This window comes from Malurus melanocephalus, unplaced genomic scaffold (genome assembly GCF_030028575.1).
Source record: "Malurus melanocephalus ecotype Western Australia unplaced genomic scaffold, MMel_1.1 scaffold_75, whole genome shotgun sequence".
In the NCBI taxonomy this organism is placed as follows: Eukaryota; Metazoa; Chordata; class Aves; order Passeriformes; family Maluridae; genus Malurus; species Malurus melanocephalus.
Window position 1 is genome coordinate 1,796,889 of NW_026623307.1, and position 15,621 is coordinate 1,812,509.

Here is a 15,621-nt window from a genome sequence, read left to right on the forward strand (position 1 = left end):
AAAGCAGTATTTTCACCCCCGGGGAACAATTAAGTCAATTTGAAAACCTTTAGTTTATTGCTGCAAGCAGAGGCAGGCTAATGGGGAGATTTCCAAGTTCAAAAAAAGTTACAGAGATAAGGTAGTATGATATTTAGCAATACTCAACTTCCAAAGAAATCCATGTTGGATTTATATATTAATATATTTTTGAATTATTAATCCAAATATGGATTTATTTAAGTCTTTCTCCTTAAAAAAAAAACCCACCAGCCTAAATCATGTCAACCAACTTACCTTTATTTTGTCATATTTGATTGTAACCCATACAGTCACTGGTACATTTCAGTGAAGGTCYCACTCTTCCCCAGCTCATTATTCCTTAAGACCTGTTGCTCTCTAGTGTGATCTTATGAGTAAGGAATTTTCTCCAGAACGAGAAAAAAGGAGATGGATGACTTCTTGATTTCATGAAGTGTCCTGGATACTCAAACTCGTAGAGCAGGGGAAAATGACTGGCAACTTTTGCAATCAACAAGGTGAGTATTTTGTCTTCAAAGACACAAACCACCACCTTGAGTCAGACAATCAGGAGTGTTTCTTATGTTGTCTTTTCTCTAATGCAAATATGGTTATTTTGCAAAAAACATGAAGACCTTTAGAGGGAAAGTCATATCATCTGGAAGAGGGGCCGTATCACCCTGGGAGAGGAGAAATCATTACCCAGAACTGAATGATTCTCTAACGAGGAAGACAGTTCCCAGGGAAAGAAATCAACATGCCATAGAGGATGTGCATGTCCTAGAAAAATACAGGCAAGGGTTTTTTTTTGTTTGTTTTTTTTTTTTTTTTATAGTCACACTGTTTAGGTGTTTTGGATGTTTCCTAATGGTGCTTTAGCCATGTATTTCTAAATGCTGCTAGTCAGTGTCCTGAAACTGAACCACTATCATGGTGTCAAAACATATCTCTTGATAAAATTAAGTAGTAGATCTTACAGCAAAAATGTGTCTTGGATACTTCAATATGTTGGGATCTTCACAAGAAGGTTTTCACTTGTCAGGAGCTTGCATGTTTTGCACATTCTTTGTTAAAGAAGTAGCACACAACTGCTGCATTTTCTGGGGTCACCAAGGGTTCTGTCCTGCAGGATGGCATGGGAGGACAGTGGAAGAGTAAYGGGACTCCTTAAACTTGTCCTAAATCTTTCCCTGATATAAGAAAATCGAATTAAGTCTGAATTCAGCAGATCAGTAGATCTCTAAAGGAAACATCTGCCACTGAAAATCCTCCAGCTTGATCTTTTGCTGTCATTCAAAACACTTTTTAACACTGCCTATGASACAGGGTACTTTGTTCAGATGTAAAAAGACAGAAACTTGTAAGATAATACTATTTTGTACTGCTCTTCACATTTATTTKGTTTGGAAAGTCGGAGATTCTGCAAACTATTGTTTGCTGAAGTCATCTGGAGTTGATKACTGTATATGTTGTAATGTTGGCTGTACTCTAAACTCACCCTTCTCTTGCCTGAAGATTAAAGGCAAGCCCAGCTCTGCAATATGACAAAGACAACCTGGTCTGGGCTCTCCACGGCCTCTTTTTGGCAGGAACAGAAACCACAACGACCACTTTGCACTGGGCACTGCTCCATATTTTGACTTATTTCAGAAAAGATGGGAGACTAATGAGGTCACATGCAAAGCTGCTTGGATTGTGCTTTCTCAGAGAACACACCAAGGTCAGCACAAAGGTAAACATTTGAAAAACTGCATCCAGTTGGAAATTCCTACTCTCTGCGAGCTGACAAACACACCTGATTTATTGAGAAGCATGAGTTCACCCAGTCCCCTTAGCTTTATCTTGCTGCCTTGTACCTTGGCAAAAAAAAAATCCCACTCTTTCTTCCTTTCCTGAGAGTCAGGATGAAAGCAGAGGAGCCAGGCATGCAACAAACCAGTGTAAGGTAAMTGGAGAGCACAATATCTCTGCAACTGTGCTGTGAGCACAACCAGTTCCTCAGGCTTCTCCCAGGGTGGTCCTGATGAGACAACAGCATTGACAAATTGCACATTCACAGAGAGAGGGGAAACTCCCATGATTAACATACATCTGCAACACGGGATCAGAGGAATATCTTCCTTCACCAGTGCAGAGGCWGACGGCCTGAATGTCCTTCAGATTCCTGATGCCGAAGATTCTCAGAGAAAGGTTTTATTTGGGGGAAAAAACAGTACTAGCAACTCTGGGGCTCTTGAGAAGTATTTTGCAATGCTTCATTGTCTTCACAATGTTTCTGAGGAATAACAAATTCATTAGATTTGTTTTTAATCTTCCATAAAGTTCTCCCATTATTATGTCTCTCCATTCCTGAGCCATCCGTACACTTTATACCTGCAAAATCTTATTAGGGCATTAGCTGAGGATGTTTTAATGCATTAGAAGGAAACAATCATCAGAGAGTGTAATATAATTTCTGTACAGGGTAGTTCTCTGTTTACTGTCACTGSAGTGGTTAACTGGGAATGTATTTGTGACAGCAGCAGCCCAGGGCTCCRTGCTGCAGCTAAAATGATCAGTGAGTCTGCCAAAAGGGGTGGTCCTGCCCGCTTTTGTCCTTGGCCATGTTCTCACTCTGCTCAGTGAGGCAGCAGCCAGCAGGTGAGTGTGCTCACAGTGCTGAGCCTGCTGAAAACCATCACTGCAACTAAAACTGAAAGGCTTTCCACCAGATCAGCCAAGCGAATCCAGGCCCTTTATTGCTCTGTGTTGCTGGATCCAACCCTGGTGAAAGAGAAAATGAGGGGATGGCACTCTTTGTTTTCAAGGCAGCTTGCTCACAGGTAGATTGCAGACTGACTGTAACTTGAAACTACATGAAGAAGCTTGACYAGGATCCCAGAGGAGATCTGTAGCATTGTGGGGAATCAAATCAGGTCTTTAAAGTCTAAGTTAATGTCCTGAGCAGAATACCAGCCTTTTTTTTCACTGTGTGAGCTGAAAAGGCACCCATCTGTGTTCACTTGACCCATTCTCCTGCTCACTCTGAGCATGGTGGAAGGACAAGCTCCACTGCTGCCCAGATCTTTGCCTGGGACTAGACATGGGTTATTCCTTGGCTGTCCAAGTGCTCCAACGTGGCTAATGTCTGTAGAAGGGTGGATCTGGGGGTTGTGGGCTCTCAGGCTAGCAGGTCACAGCTGGGTGAGAAGAGACACGAGAACCGCAATGTTTTCTAAAAGTCAACTTTTTGTGTGTGTTTTTGTCTTTCTCTGTATCTGGATCTCTCTGATATGCCTGAGCATCCAGAATGCCTAAAGGAAGCTGCCTCCAAGACTGACACTTCTCTCCTTAACAAGCTGTGGACACTGGACTTCTAAACTCACCATGAAACACTTSTGAAGGTATTGGTGCTTTTTATAGTTTCATGAATATTTCAGCTGTAGACTCCTAACGTATCCTTGACTAGAATGTAAAAGCACCTTTTGGCTCCTCCCTGGCTTCAGTCACACTTATATATATAGTTACATAAATATGTATATTATGCAGACTCAATCTTTATTCATCCCTCTACTCTATACTTTAAAATCTCTGAAACATATCATTAGAAATAAATCCTTACTGCCTGTCCCACACAGGCTAGCTGATGCTGCTCCTATCTGAAATCACAAATCTTTGCTCAAGGTAATGCTATCTTGTCTTCCCTCCCTTTGTGCAATTAGGTCTTTCTCAACTACCCAGGTCAAAGAATTTAAAACTGGTTTCTAATTTATAGTTTCCAGAGTCTTAATTGCAGTACTACTGAAAACCCAAACTCCACTGGCAATCAGAAGGATATGTAGGAGTTAAATACTTCCCAGACTGTTCAGGGTACTCAACACATCTCCAAAGAGAAACTCCAGATCAATGACTGATTGAAAAGTCTGCCCCACCGGCATCACCAGCTCGTCCAGCACAGCAGTGAGTGAACATTACCATCTAATGGCTGCGCCTGCTAATTACAGCTATAATTCCTGCTTTAACGGTGGAGGCTGGTCCTTGTGCAAGYACTGATACACTGAAAAGCCTGTGTGATTGGAAAACAAAATAAACAGGGAAAGATAATAAAACCARTATTTATGATTTTGCAGTGTCCATCAATCACCTCTGGTGGGCAACRTGAATAGAGGAATCCTGCTAAAATATTTCTGGGTGACATGTCACAGTTGCTGCACTGATGGCTACACGTGCTGCAGACACATGAATAATGACCCATAAATAATAATGCAATGCATTAGTAACAGTGAAAGCCTTTTAAGATTCTAATAGTGAAACATGATTCCAGCTTCTTTTTTTTTCTTGACAGCAGTACGAAATTTCTGCCACCCCTTCCTTGGCCAATGCCAAGGGTTGCACCAGTCCCAGTTTTCTGCCCAGTCCCTCTCCATTTTGCTGCAGGCATCCTCTTTGCCAGTGGGAATGTCTGGAAGCCACAGAGATGATTCAGGCTGATGATGCTGAGAAAGCTAGGACTAGAGAAAAAAATCCTGGAAGCCTGAGTCTGGGACAAAGCTTGTTGCTTCACTGAGCTCTTTGTCAGGGAAAGAGGTGAGATCTAGATCTCTATGTGCTCATGACATAGACTCATCCTCCTTCTTTCCAGCCCTGCTTTTTCTGCTGGAAGTTGCAGTTTCTGCAGTGTGCTTGATGAGAGTTTTACATAGCTGATGCTTTCACACTGGAGCCTAGAACATTGTAAGTCTTCCTCATTTCCACATCCAGAAATGTTTCCTTGTAGTGGGTGCGCCAGATGTCAGGAGTCACAGGTGCCAAAATCTAAGGTCACAGGTCTGACTTGAGAATGAGCAATTTCAGACACAAAGGAGGCTAGAAACATTTGGAATATTCAGAAGCAGAAAATATGTTCTATTTTTCTTTTTCCTTTTTTTCTTTTTTTCTTTTCTCATCCTGCTAAAGAAATAGTGGCCAAGTTCTGATGGCAGAAGAACCATCCAGAAAAACCAGGACAAGCTAACATGAATGTGGTTTTGAGAACTACAGACAAGCATTGACTTCAAATTTAGGAAGGAACAGGTCATTTAGGAAAGAATTAACTTAGAAAAATTGTACTCAAGGGCATTTAAATCTGCCAAATCTGAAAGCTGCTAGTGGAGAGCAGGTGATCCACTAGCATGGTAATGGTCATCCTTCATACAYTCCCCTACAAGATAATTTTAAAAATAATTAAGTGGTCATTCATTTCCTACGGTCAGACAAGTAACAAATTTGGAYCATTGCAATAGTTAGGCACAGCTCAGCTGTGAACATTCAGGCTTTAAATGTCCTGTGARGCTGAGATTTTCAGTGTTCCTTTGCTCCTATTTCCAGATGCAGCTCCAGGACACTCCCATCAGTGCTGAGGCCCTGCAGCCCTTTGTTGATGAGAAGGCTGCTGGTAGTGACACACCTGCAGATCTATGAACTCTCACCAAGGCTGAGATCAGGCACCACCAGAAGAGCTGGGTGCCTGCACAGCCACAGGAACTCATTGCTGGATGCCTGAATGAGATGCTAAAGGTAACTAGTAATTGTCTCTTAGGCAGCTGCTACATATTTCAAATGCTTGTAGTTACAGTATTTCCAGCTGCTCTCCTTCTTCCTCTCCTCTTCTTCCTGAAAGACTGTTGAGCTATTTCTTTCTTTGAATTCAACCTAAAACATAAAGAGAGTGATGTTGTTCCACTCTAGACTGAAAGAAAACTTACTGTGTGCTCTCCTCCTCTTCAGCACGATCATATTTTTTTCAGCAGAACAACCAGGCTGCTGTCTTACCAGCTCCACCAACTCAGTATGGAGCTTGTGATGAAAAACAGATCTGCTGCTGGAAATTTGCTAYGCTGTTAAAACAGCCCTAAATCTCACTGCCTGTCTCCTCTCTGCAGGCAAAGCATGACAGGCTCCCTACATTCAGAGCGAAGTGACCACAGATCTCTTCCTAGCAACCTTTATATACATGGTTACATATCAGCAGAATACTTTTAATCCAACCTCATGTGGGTGGTCTTTCTTCCCCATAGATAAAACTTACGTGGCTTTGGGGGAAGATGTCTTTGACCAAATAAAAATCCAAGTCAGGGGTTTTGATCAGTGTGAAGCCTCTACTTCAGTGGGGTTTAATGGTGTTCTTATTTTAAAAGTTTGATAACTGTAATTCCTGCACCCTCTGGTGCCCTAAAATCAATCTTTGAGAGTGCCTAATAATTTCTAAATAAGCTATTAAGTAGGAGATAGCAGACTGTGACCCTGTTTCTCACCCCATAATAATTACTTGGCTCTTGCACTGGGTAATTTCAAGAGAGTGACTGATATTGTGGCAATTTAAGTCATTAGTTTTTGATTCTGTGAAAAGGATCTTTGTATGAACAGCCCTCCATAGTGATTTGTGTAACATCCTTTCTGAGRTATTTTGGTGAACTGCTGGTCTTCTAAGCACAAAGATCCCATTTAGGGGTCCCATTGGTTCCCAACCTGGAAATYCTTTATGAGTTTTTAAACTATTTCTGCTACTACTCATTTCTAAATAAGTTTTTATATCTTCCAAGGCTGTGAATGCAGGACAACAGGATGGTAAGGATATTTAGCCCAGGACTTGGGGGGCCCTTTTCCCTGTTCTGCCATACTTGGGCGATTTCAGGGATATTGCTGAGACACTCACTGCCTTTTCTTTGAAACAGTAACACAGGAATACCAGCATCACATTTCTGTGCTTTGCAAGGATGAATACACTCACACACTGCAGAAAAGAGGAATTGTAGTGCCTTACATACACTAAACACCATTTTTTCATGTTCTTGGTCAACAGACTGTTGAGAGATMTAAGTCGTTTAGCATAAATAAGTAAGTTTTATGTAGACTGTGTTATRCAGTTATAATATTATGAGATTAGTATGTTGTTTTTTTTTTTGCTTTGCTTGCTTTGCATGAGTACCTGGATTACATGGGCAATTAATTTTCTGATTCTTTCCACATCAAAAACTGATGGAGAAACAGAAACTATGACGCTCAGAAATCCATTTACTACTCTGCCAGATAGCAGAAATTATTGGTCAGAGATTTACAAAGCACTATGAGAMGATTCTGTGCTCGTGGAGTAACCTGGGAACAGATTCATAAAGTGCACGGAGATGCTGGAAGAGGGACTATCGCCTTTATCCCCTATGAAGTGTCCGTTATCACTTACTCCAGGAGCTGCAGGATCTTTGCTGGGACATTTTTCCCACTTTCTGTGCCATCCCTCACTGCCCATGAAAGAAAGAGGGATGGGGAGGCCGTCGAGCTGGGGTTCCCTCACGTCACAGAAGGCAAGTTGCACAAACCCTTTGAAGAGCAACTGTCTAAATCCGCAAACTGTATCTTCCGGAGCCAAGTTAATTTAGAAATAATTTCTAATTCTCCGCTCAGGCCCCGGCGCCAGCCGCGCCACACCCAAGATGGCGGCCCCGGCKCCAGCCGCGCCACACCCAAGATGGCGGCCCCGGCAGCGCCCGCCGTGCGCCGTGTTGGAGGCTCCGGGGGGAAACGCGAGCGGCTGTGGCCGCGCTGCCGGAAGCGGCGGAAGAGTTTCGCGGGCGGACTCAGTAGGGCGGAAGTCGCTGAGGCGGACGGGGGTGGCGGCGGCAGCGAGCGACGATGAACAACAAATTCGACGCGTGAGTGTCAGCCCCGAGCCTCCCCGAGCGACCCCCGGTGCGGGACCTGCACGACCCCGAGCCCCGGCGGCGCCTCCCGCCGCTGCCCCGGCGCCGGGCGGGCGAGACGCGATGAGTCACGGGGCCACGCACAACCCCGTCCSTGCAGCCGGGGCCCGGCCCGGCCCCGAGGGAACGCGGGACCGAGGGGTGTGGGCGATGGGCCGGCGGCAGTCCCGCACCGGGGACATGCGGGCCGCCTCGTGGCCCYGCTGGTCTCGTCTTTSCCGGCGCTTGGCAGGGAATGGGGCRGGCGGGGAGACCTGTGGGGTGCTGGGTGCTGGCGCGGTGTTTGCTCGCCCCAAGCGCTGCCCCTGCTGTGCTGGGGGGCGTGGGGAGCAGAGTGGGAGAGAGTCAGCAGAATTGCAGTGACAGGTCTTTATGTTGGCCTCCTGAGTAGCAGGGAACCCTAACAAGTACTTGGGGTATCCTGTGGCAGATCAGCATCTGGCACAGACTGCTTGAGTTTGTTYCAGAAAGCTGTTTCGTTGTTCATTTACGCTTAAAAGTGTATGCCCAAGATGCCTGTGATGGGCGTGAAAGTGGAAGTAGTTTTTACTGTGTGGGTTATCCAAGCTTCGGTGGCCCCCGTACCACGGAGGAGCTTTGTAGCAGAGACTGCCTGGGCTCGGTATGAACCTTCTCACCTGTGTAATGGCTCTCTTTGCTATTTTCTTTACCAGATTGAAAGATGATGACAGTGGAGACCATGACCAGAATGAGGAAAATAACACACAGAAAGACAGTGAGAAGGAAAAGAATGATCGTGAGAAACCACAGAGYACTACCAAGAGGAAGGTATGGTGCTGGTATCTGCAATCCACTGCCAGGGTGTGTTGTGGCAGTGCTAGGGAGCCAGYCCTCAGTTCAGGGATAAGGAAAATATGTCTTGGAGGGCTGTGGTCTCAGTGCACTGTTACTGCTGCAGTGAGGATGGACTGTGTTTGATTTCAAGAATTTGCTGTAACTTTTGGAGGTCTGTAATCTGAGGAGTGAATGTTRCCTTAACTAATACAGCTAGTACCCTGCCAGGCTTTTGAATGGAAATKAGAAATAAAGCTTTATTTTCCTCAGAAAACAAATCTGGAAGAGCTCATAGAGAAAGAGTCCCAATCTTCTAGGGCAATGGTGGCTTGAAGGTGGTTTAGCAGGAAGTGTTTGTGCTACTGTTGAATTAACTTTTAAGATGTGTGTAGTRTAGTCTGGTCAAGAAGGCATAAGGCATATATCTGTCCTGGTTTGGGTGGTTTTTTTTTTAATCTTATGATTAGGAAAACTTCTCCCTCTGGAGTAATGCAACTCTTGTAAACTTGCCATAGTCARGAGGAAAGTAGAGATATAAGCCCTGGTAACTTTTGTAACAGTATTGAGTGACACAAGATAAAGCCTTTGATTGGCTTTTTCTAAGTTTTGACTCCTGGGTAATGAGCTCTCATTAGCCTCATTTGTGCTCATTAGAAGTCTTTTTAATCAGAAATCAGTGTTTTGGAAATTGAAAAGTGATCTCTGCYCACTGCTGGCGATGGGTTCTGCCAAAGCTGACATAACAAGTTCTGAGATTAATCCTCCCAGAGCAATGGGTGTTGGTTGCTTAGGGCAGTTGGTGTCACCAAAGAGTTTTAATTGCTTTTGAATCATGATTCATTATAATTGGGGTTTATCCTTCCCAGAGGAGGAGAGTGTCTTTTTATTTTTTTTTTCCTTAATTTGAAAAAGTTAAAGGTTTCACATTGCCCTTTTTAGTTGGTCTTTTTCTCTTTGAGACAGGCACAGTTACAGACTGAAAAAAAAATCRGTAATGATGCCTCTGATGGTTTTGTAAACTTAATTTTCCCCTTGCCTTTTTAGATGAGCATCCARGGGGTAAACAAGCTTTTCTGTTCTGCAGGCTGTGGTTCCGGGGCCAGCTGAGCACCCCTTGCAGTATAATTACACCTTCTGGTACTCCCGACGGACCCCCGGGCGGCCCACCAGCTCCCAGAGTTATGAACAGAACATCAAACAGATTGGCACCTTTGCCTCCGTGAGTACTCCCCTGCTGTCCCTGTGTCACTTGGGCACAGCATGGCTCAGTTCCTGTGTGCTGGCTCTGTGCTCACACAGGCCTTGCTCGTGTTGGCAGGAGCAGAGGGTAGTGAGTGATTTGCTCAGGCAAATGAGCTCTTCAATTTCCTGTAGCAGGAGATGTGTCTTCAGCAGTTTTCCTCTGCCCTGTGCTGGACCTCTGTGYGTGGTGGTAGCTGGAATAATAATAGAAAAACAACAAGAGCAGCCACATAGTTCAGTTATGGCTAGAGCAGGAGTGGACAGGTCAGCAGGAGAAGAAAGSAACAGCTTTTCTGTTCCTTTTCTATACAGTCCCCCTCATACTGCCCTCCACCCATATTCCCACTACAAATACTGTGTTTGAATTAGCATCTGGCATGCTGTATTTGCAAGCATGATGGCCTCTTTTCTGTCTGGAAGTGATGGATAAGGTGCAGTTTGGTGTTGCAATCAAGTTMATTAAAAGGCAAATTGCTTTTCCTCTTTCCTTCCGCTCTGTGGTTGCTTATTCCTGGRATAAACTTGTGTGTTGTCCTGGAAAGGCAGTGTTGAGTTGTTGTATGGTGCTGGCAGTGTAAAACCACCCTGAAGAGCCTGAGATACATGAGCAGAATGAGTCCYCATAACCATTCTAAAGTCCAGGAAGTATTTTGGCTGTTCTCTTCCTTTTTCTTTTCAATCTGGTATTTGCCCGTTTTTTTTTTTTTTTTTTCAGGGTCTCTTAAAACTGTTAATTTTGCCCACCAGTACATATGCTCTGTAATTTGWGAATTTATAAAAATACACCTTTCTTCTTTCTGGAGGCTGCATAAAAATATGCCTCTCCAACCAGCTGGGTTGTGTTTCTGTCTCCACACAAGATAAGAGTGGGAAGAAGAGCCTGTTGTTGTGGGTAGTTACCACTCCTATTATCCTGTGTGAGCAAGTATTTTCAGTTCAGGGGATAAAAAATGGGGCTGCCACTTGATGATCTGGCAATAACTTTGCAGAGTCTGTTAAATCAGTGTAGACTTAACATTGATTTTTAGCTCCTTAGAGGAAAAATGTCATGTTGCATATTCTGTTATCTGCTCTTGGCTACAGAGAATTTGGGGGGGGCTGTTGTAGGCTGGAAGTGCTGCAGTTCTGTTAGGCTGGAGAGGGACTGGCCAGCATATCAGATAATGTGTTTGGGTCCAAATTCTGTTTAAAGAGAATGAAGAGCAGACTTCAGAAAGAATTGTCTGGGCTAAGTCTGGATTCACATTTATTCTTGGCTTTTCAATGGAAAGATCTTAAATCTGTGAAATGTGAACCACTAGAGGGCACATTCCCTCACTTTGGGAGTGTGATTTCCCCACGGATGTTCAGAATGTGCCTGACAAAAATAGATTGCTTCTGACCCTTCCTCAGTCTTGGTTCATAATTTTATTGACTGTAAAAGCAAATTCCAGCTTGGATGGCAGAGGTCACAGATTGGAGCAGAATTCCAAGTGCTGACCAAGTCATTAAGGACTCTGGTAAAGTACTTGGAGTGGTGTCTGACCCTTCCAGCTGTGCTGCTGGTCTGTCTAATAGCTATTGTTTTACTGAGCAGAGTCTTCTTAAAATGTGGAAATTAGTGTGATCCCTTCTACTGCCTTGTTTTGTTTTAAAGATCTATCCTTTCTCATCCAGAGATTCTGAGAGGATAAATATGCTGTTTTTAAGAACCATAAAAGCTAAGTTCCTTGCCTACGGTCAGATTGTCTCAAGTAGACACAGGGGTGCCAGAATGGAGCTGGTCTAGGTGAAGTGGTGCAAGTATACCATGGCAGATTGTAAAAGGAAGTAAGAGGTRTTTAAATAAAAGCTCTGAATAGTGCCTTCTGATCTTAAACTAGCACCAGAATATGTATTTTGCCTTAAAATCTGGATACATTAAAGCAAATACCAAAAATGTTTCATTAGGAGGCTCCTACAGTTTCCATGGTCACAGAGAGCAGTGGTTATGCAGAGTRGAGAGGCTTGGCTGTAGCTGATGTATTTGACACATACCCAGTGATTGAAAGTTTGGGCAGTAGGATTTACAAGATATGTTTGGTACTGTTMTGCAGAGCAGCTGTTCCCTTAGCACAGATTTCTTCAGATGAACACTAAGAGACTATAGAGGCACCTGTTGAATATTTCAAGTGGTCAGCTGGTAATGAAGGCAGTCAGAAAAAGGTACCCAAGCTCTGATCCTTCTGCTGCCTTTTGTGTTGCCTAATCAACACCTCTGTGACTAGAGAGTAGAACAGGAGAGGGGAAGGTGGCTTGGAGAGCTGGTGTAAAAATGRAAGCCTGTTTCTGTAGGAATCTTGACTCTGGGCAGTTTGAGCAGCCTCATTGTGTGGTTCATGTTGTTGCAGGTGGAACAGTTCTGGCGGTTTTACAGTCACATGGTACGTCCTGGGGACCTGACAGGCCACAGTGACTTCCATCTTTTCAAAGAGGGCATCAAACCCATGTGGGAGGTGAGTTGGAGCTCTCATTTCTGCCTTGATGTTTTCCCACAATACTTTGGAGGGAACCCTCTACAGTGAAGGGACTCTTGCTATTAAATGGCATTCCGTTGGATTTTCTTGGGTGACATCCTATCTTCTGGGTTTCCTGTAAACTTGTCCTCAGAACTCTGTCCCATGTAACCTAATGGTCCTGCTGCCAGAGAGGGAAGATGAAGTTGCTGGCTGCACCCCATAAAAGTTGTTGAGCTGCCCTTGCCAATGGAGGGGGTGCCCCAGCTAAGTCTGTGCCTCCCAGTATAGGCACTTGCCCCTTATAGCTGCCTCCAGTGACAGCAGTGCAGGGCTTTTCTCTGGAAGGACTGGACCTCTCTAAGTGGAATTCAACAAAGCTTATAAAAACCAACCCTCCTTTTTCAGTCAAGGAAGGCAGAGGTGCATATGGTTAAAAGCCTATACATAGAGCTGGAAATGGAAAAACAATTTAGCCTTTTATTTGCCTTTTTTTTTTTTTTCCCAAGGCACTTTAGTTTGCTTCTATTTCTATCCAAATCTGTTCAAAGAATTTTAAAAAAATCTTTTCCCAGCAAATCATTCGTCTAGTTCCTGGCCTGCTTCCAGCAATGACCAATAGCATTTACAATATGAGGATTTTATATGTTGCTCTGAAGTACCTAATTATACTGCTTGGTCCTGAGAAATTTATATGTGACCCTCGTTGGCAATTATTTTAAGCAAGGTGTTTTATAGCCAGTTACTGCAAATACAATTTATATAAAACGTTTACCTCTCTTTGCACTCCTGGYGAGCAAGTTCCTCAGACAATGTGTCAACCACCAGAGAGTCCCCAAGTTAATGATACCAGAATTTCTATAAAGCATTTCCCGGTAGCCCTTCTAAGATGGAAGTGGAGAGATTCTTTGGTATTTTTGCTTTTGGCCCTACTTACTACTTATATTTGTAGAAGAGGACCTGAGATCTCACTTCTGGCCTTCCATTGCTGCATRCTTTGTAGGGCTTTGTTTATGCTTCTTTCTCTTCCAAACCAGACCTTAGTTACCATCATTCTTGTAGGCACATATGTGTAGTTCTGATCTTTTTCTGCATCCATCTGTGCCTTTTCTGGTAAAGTCAGAAGCACTAAGCATAATATTCCCTGGTGATTTACTGGGCTGCAGTTCATTATTATTCTGGTAAGGGACAATCAAATGCTTGACTGAACTGAAGCTTGTTTAACCTGAAAGAAAACTAACAACCATAAAGCATGTGATACAGCATCTGCCTCYCAATCACTGCTCTCTCTGTAGCCTTGAACCTGCTTGAGCCACCTTCGAGATATTTTTAGCAATGCCACTGTCTCTTYTGATGCCCATTAGTCATTGTGGAAAGTTTGAAGAGTGAAACCAAACTCCCAGTCTAAAGGCTATGATGTTCACAACTTGAGGAACAAAGACATTAAACAGAAAGTAGTTTTGCTTCTCACAGAAGTCTGCCACATTCCTAGAACTTGTGTTGATTTGGATGACTCCTGTCATGCTTTGCGGTTTGTCTGGAGCTGATGCCTTCCCCTTTCAGTCCAGGCTTTAGCACATCCCTGAAAAGCAGGAGTCAGGTGAATGCTGCTGTTATGCAGGCCCTTCTACGTTTCCTCAGGATTGCTTCATTAGCACTTGCTGTGTCTCATAGGGTACCCAAATGTTTAGTTTTGTCTGAGTCCTAGAGAAACTTTAAGGCTAAAATAAAATTAACTTTATTTCATTAAGAAGSGTTGGGCTGCCTTGCCTGGCATCTTTAAGGTGTGTCCCAGCTTGGCAGAGGGGATTGCTGGTGATTTGGAGAGGGATGTCCTGTTTTGTGCAGTCCCCTCTGAGTCATCCTTCGTTCTGTTTCTGTCCTAGACTTGTCTTCCCTTACCCATCCTAACTGCCACCTTTTTGACTTGTTCCTACCTCTCTATCTTTGCCTTTGGATRGAATTTGTTCCCCTCTCACCTTGTAAGRTTTCCCAGCTACAGTGTTGTACCAGAGAATGCCACAGTGTTCTGCACAGAGGAGGAGCTGCTCTTTGACATAGCTCAGCTTTCTGAGGAGCAGGGGAGGCTGTARCAGGTTCCAGCTCTTTGTCAGCATTAAGATACAGAGTCACAATATTCAAGTGACAGACTGGGTGCTTAGCATAAWTTTTTTCTTTTACTCTCTCCCYTCATTTTGRTTGTTTCCCTGGGTCACCACAGTCTGGAGCAAACATTCAGCTGTATGATGTGTGATAATGTCAGTATTTCACAGACAACAGAGTGGTCTTTTCTGTGTTAGCACAACTGGAAATGTGGAAGGAAATTGTTTATCAGTTTTTCAGTTGCTTTTAAAATACYACTTTGCAAACTCTTTCCTTGCTTTCCGTGCTCTATGATAAGGGTTTTCTCCTGTTTTACAGGGATCTTGTTTTACAAGCAGAGCTACATATACAGGGGATTAGACAAATGGTGAATCAGTCTCAGGTTTAGAAATAGTTTTAAGGTYCTTGCCTCTGGGTCTGTTTGCGCAGATTGGTAGCCTGGTGTCAAAACACTAGAACTCAAGTCTTCAGAGSATAGTGCTTTGTCTGGAAGGCTGAGGGCCATTGTTTCAAGTATTTTGTATTCAAAGTAAATGGTTTTTCTCTGTCTCTGCATGTGTAGGGGAGAAGTGATATAAAATGCTTTTGCTTGAAAATACCTCCCTTGCCCCACCCAATCAATATTTGCTCCTGTTGTAGCTCTGCTGTCTCGTAGGTGGYAGAAAAATAGCTGGGAGAAAACAAATCAATTTATTTCCCCTCTTCTTAGGATGATGCCAACAAAAATGGTGGTAAATGGATTATCCGTCTGCGGAAGGGCTTAGCGTCACGGTGCTGGGAGAATCTTATTCTGGCCATGTTGGGAGAGCAGTTCATGGTGGGGGAAGAAATCTGTGGGGCCGTCGTCTCTGTCCGATTCCAGGTGAGTGCTTTTGAGAACTGGCACGTGCTTCCATGTGCAGGGCTGCCAAAAGTGCCCCGTGCTTACCCCTCCCTCCCTGCAATTCCACAGGAGGACATCATCTCCATATGGAACAAGACAGCCAGCGACCAGGCCACGACAGCCCGGATACGCGACACGTTACGAAGAGTGCTCAACCTACCTCCCAACACCATCATGGAATACAAAACCCACACCGATAGCATCAAGTACGTGTGCTGGCCAGGGGGGTGCTGCAGGTTGCATGTGTGCTCGAGCAGATCAGTGCACGGCGCAGGACTTGGCAGAGGTGCTCGTGTGCGTTAGGGCTGTTCCTGCAAACTGAAGTACAAACAGCTGCAGTTGTTGCCAGTGTGCTTTGAAAGCCAAATTCCTGTGTTGTTATCGTGCTATTGTTAGGGGTGTTTGGCTC

At 44.1% G+C, this 15,621-nt stretch overlaps 1 protein-coding gene across 4 annotated transcripts in view; it reads left to right on the plus strand.

The window, feature by feature from the left end:
• The first annotated feature begins 7,583 nt into the window (after positions 1–7,583).
• The window catches only part of EIF4E2 (eukaryotic translation initiation factor 4E family member 2), an 18,271-nt gene continuing 10,233 nt past the window's right edge, over positions 7,584–15,621 (plus strand). For 3 of the 4 annotated variants that reach the window (XR_008965384.1, XM_057367160.1, XM_057367159.1), the window contains exons 1-6: positions 7,584–7,667; positions 8,390–8,504; positions 9,595–9,729; positions 12,122–12,226; positions 15,039–15,191; positions 15,282–15,418. Coding sequence is in view for 2 of the 4 variants with exons in the window: in XM_057367160.1 (XP_057223143.1) it covers positions 7,648–7,667; positions 8,390–8,504; positions 9,595–9,729; positions 12,122–12,226; positions 15,039–15,191; positions 15,282–15,418 (665 nt within the window). In the remaining 2 variants the exon portion in view is untranslated. The remainder of the gene's footprint in view (positions 7,668–8,389; positions 8,505–9,594; positions 9,730–12,121; positions 12,227–15,038; positions 15,192–15,281; positions 15,419–15,621) is intronic. The other variant, XR_008965385.1, reaches the window with a different exon arrangement.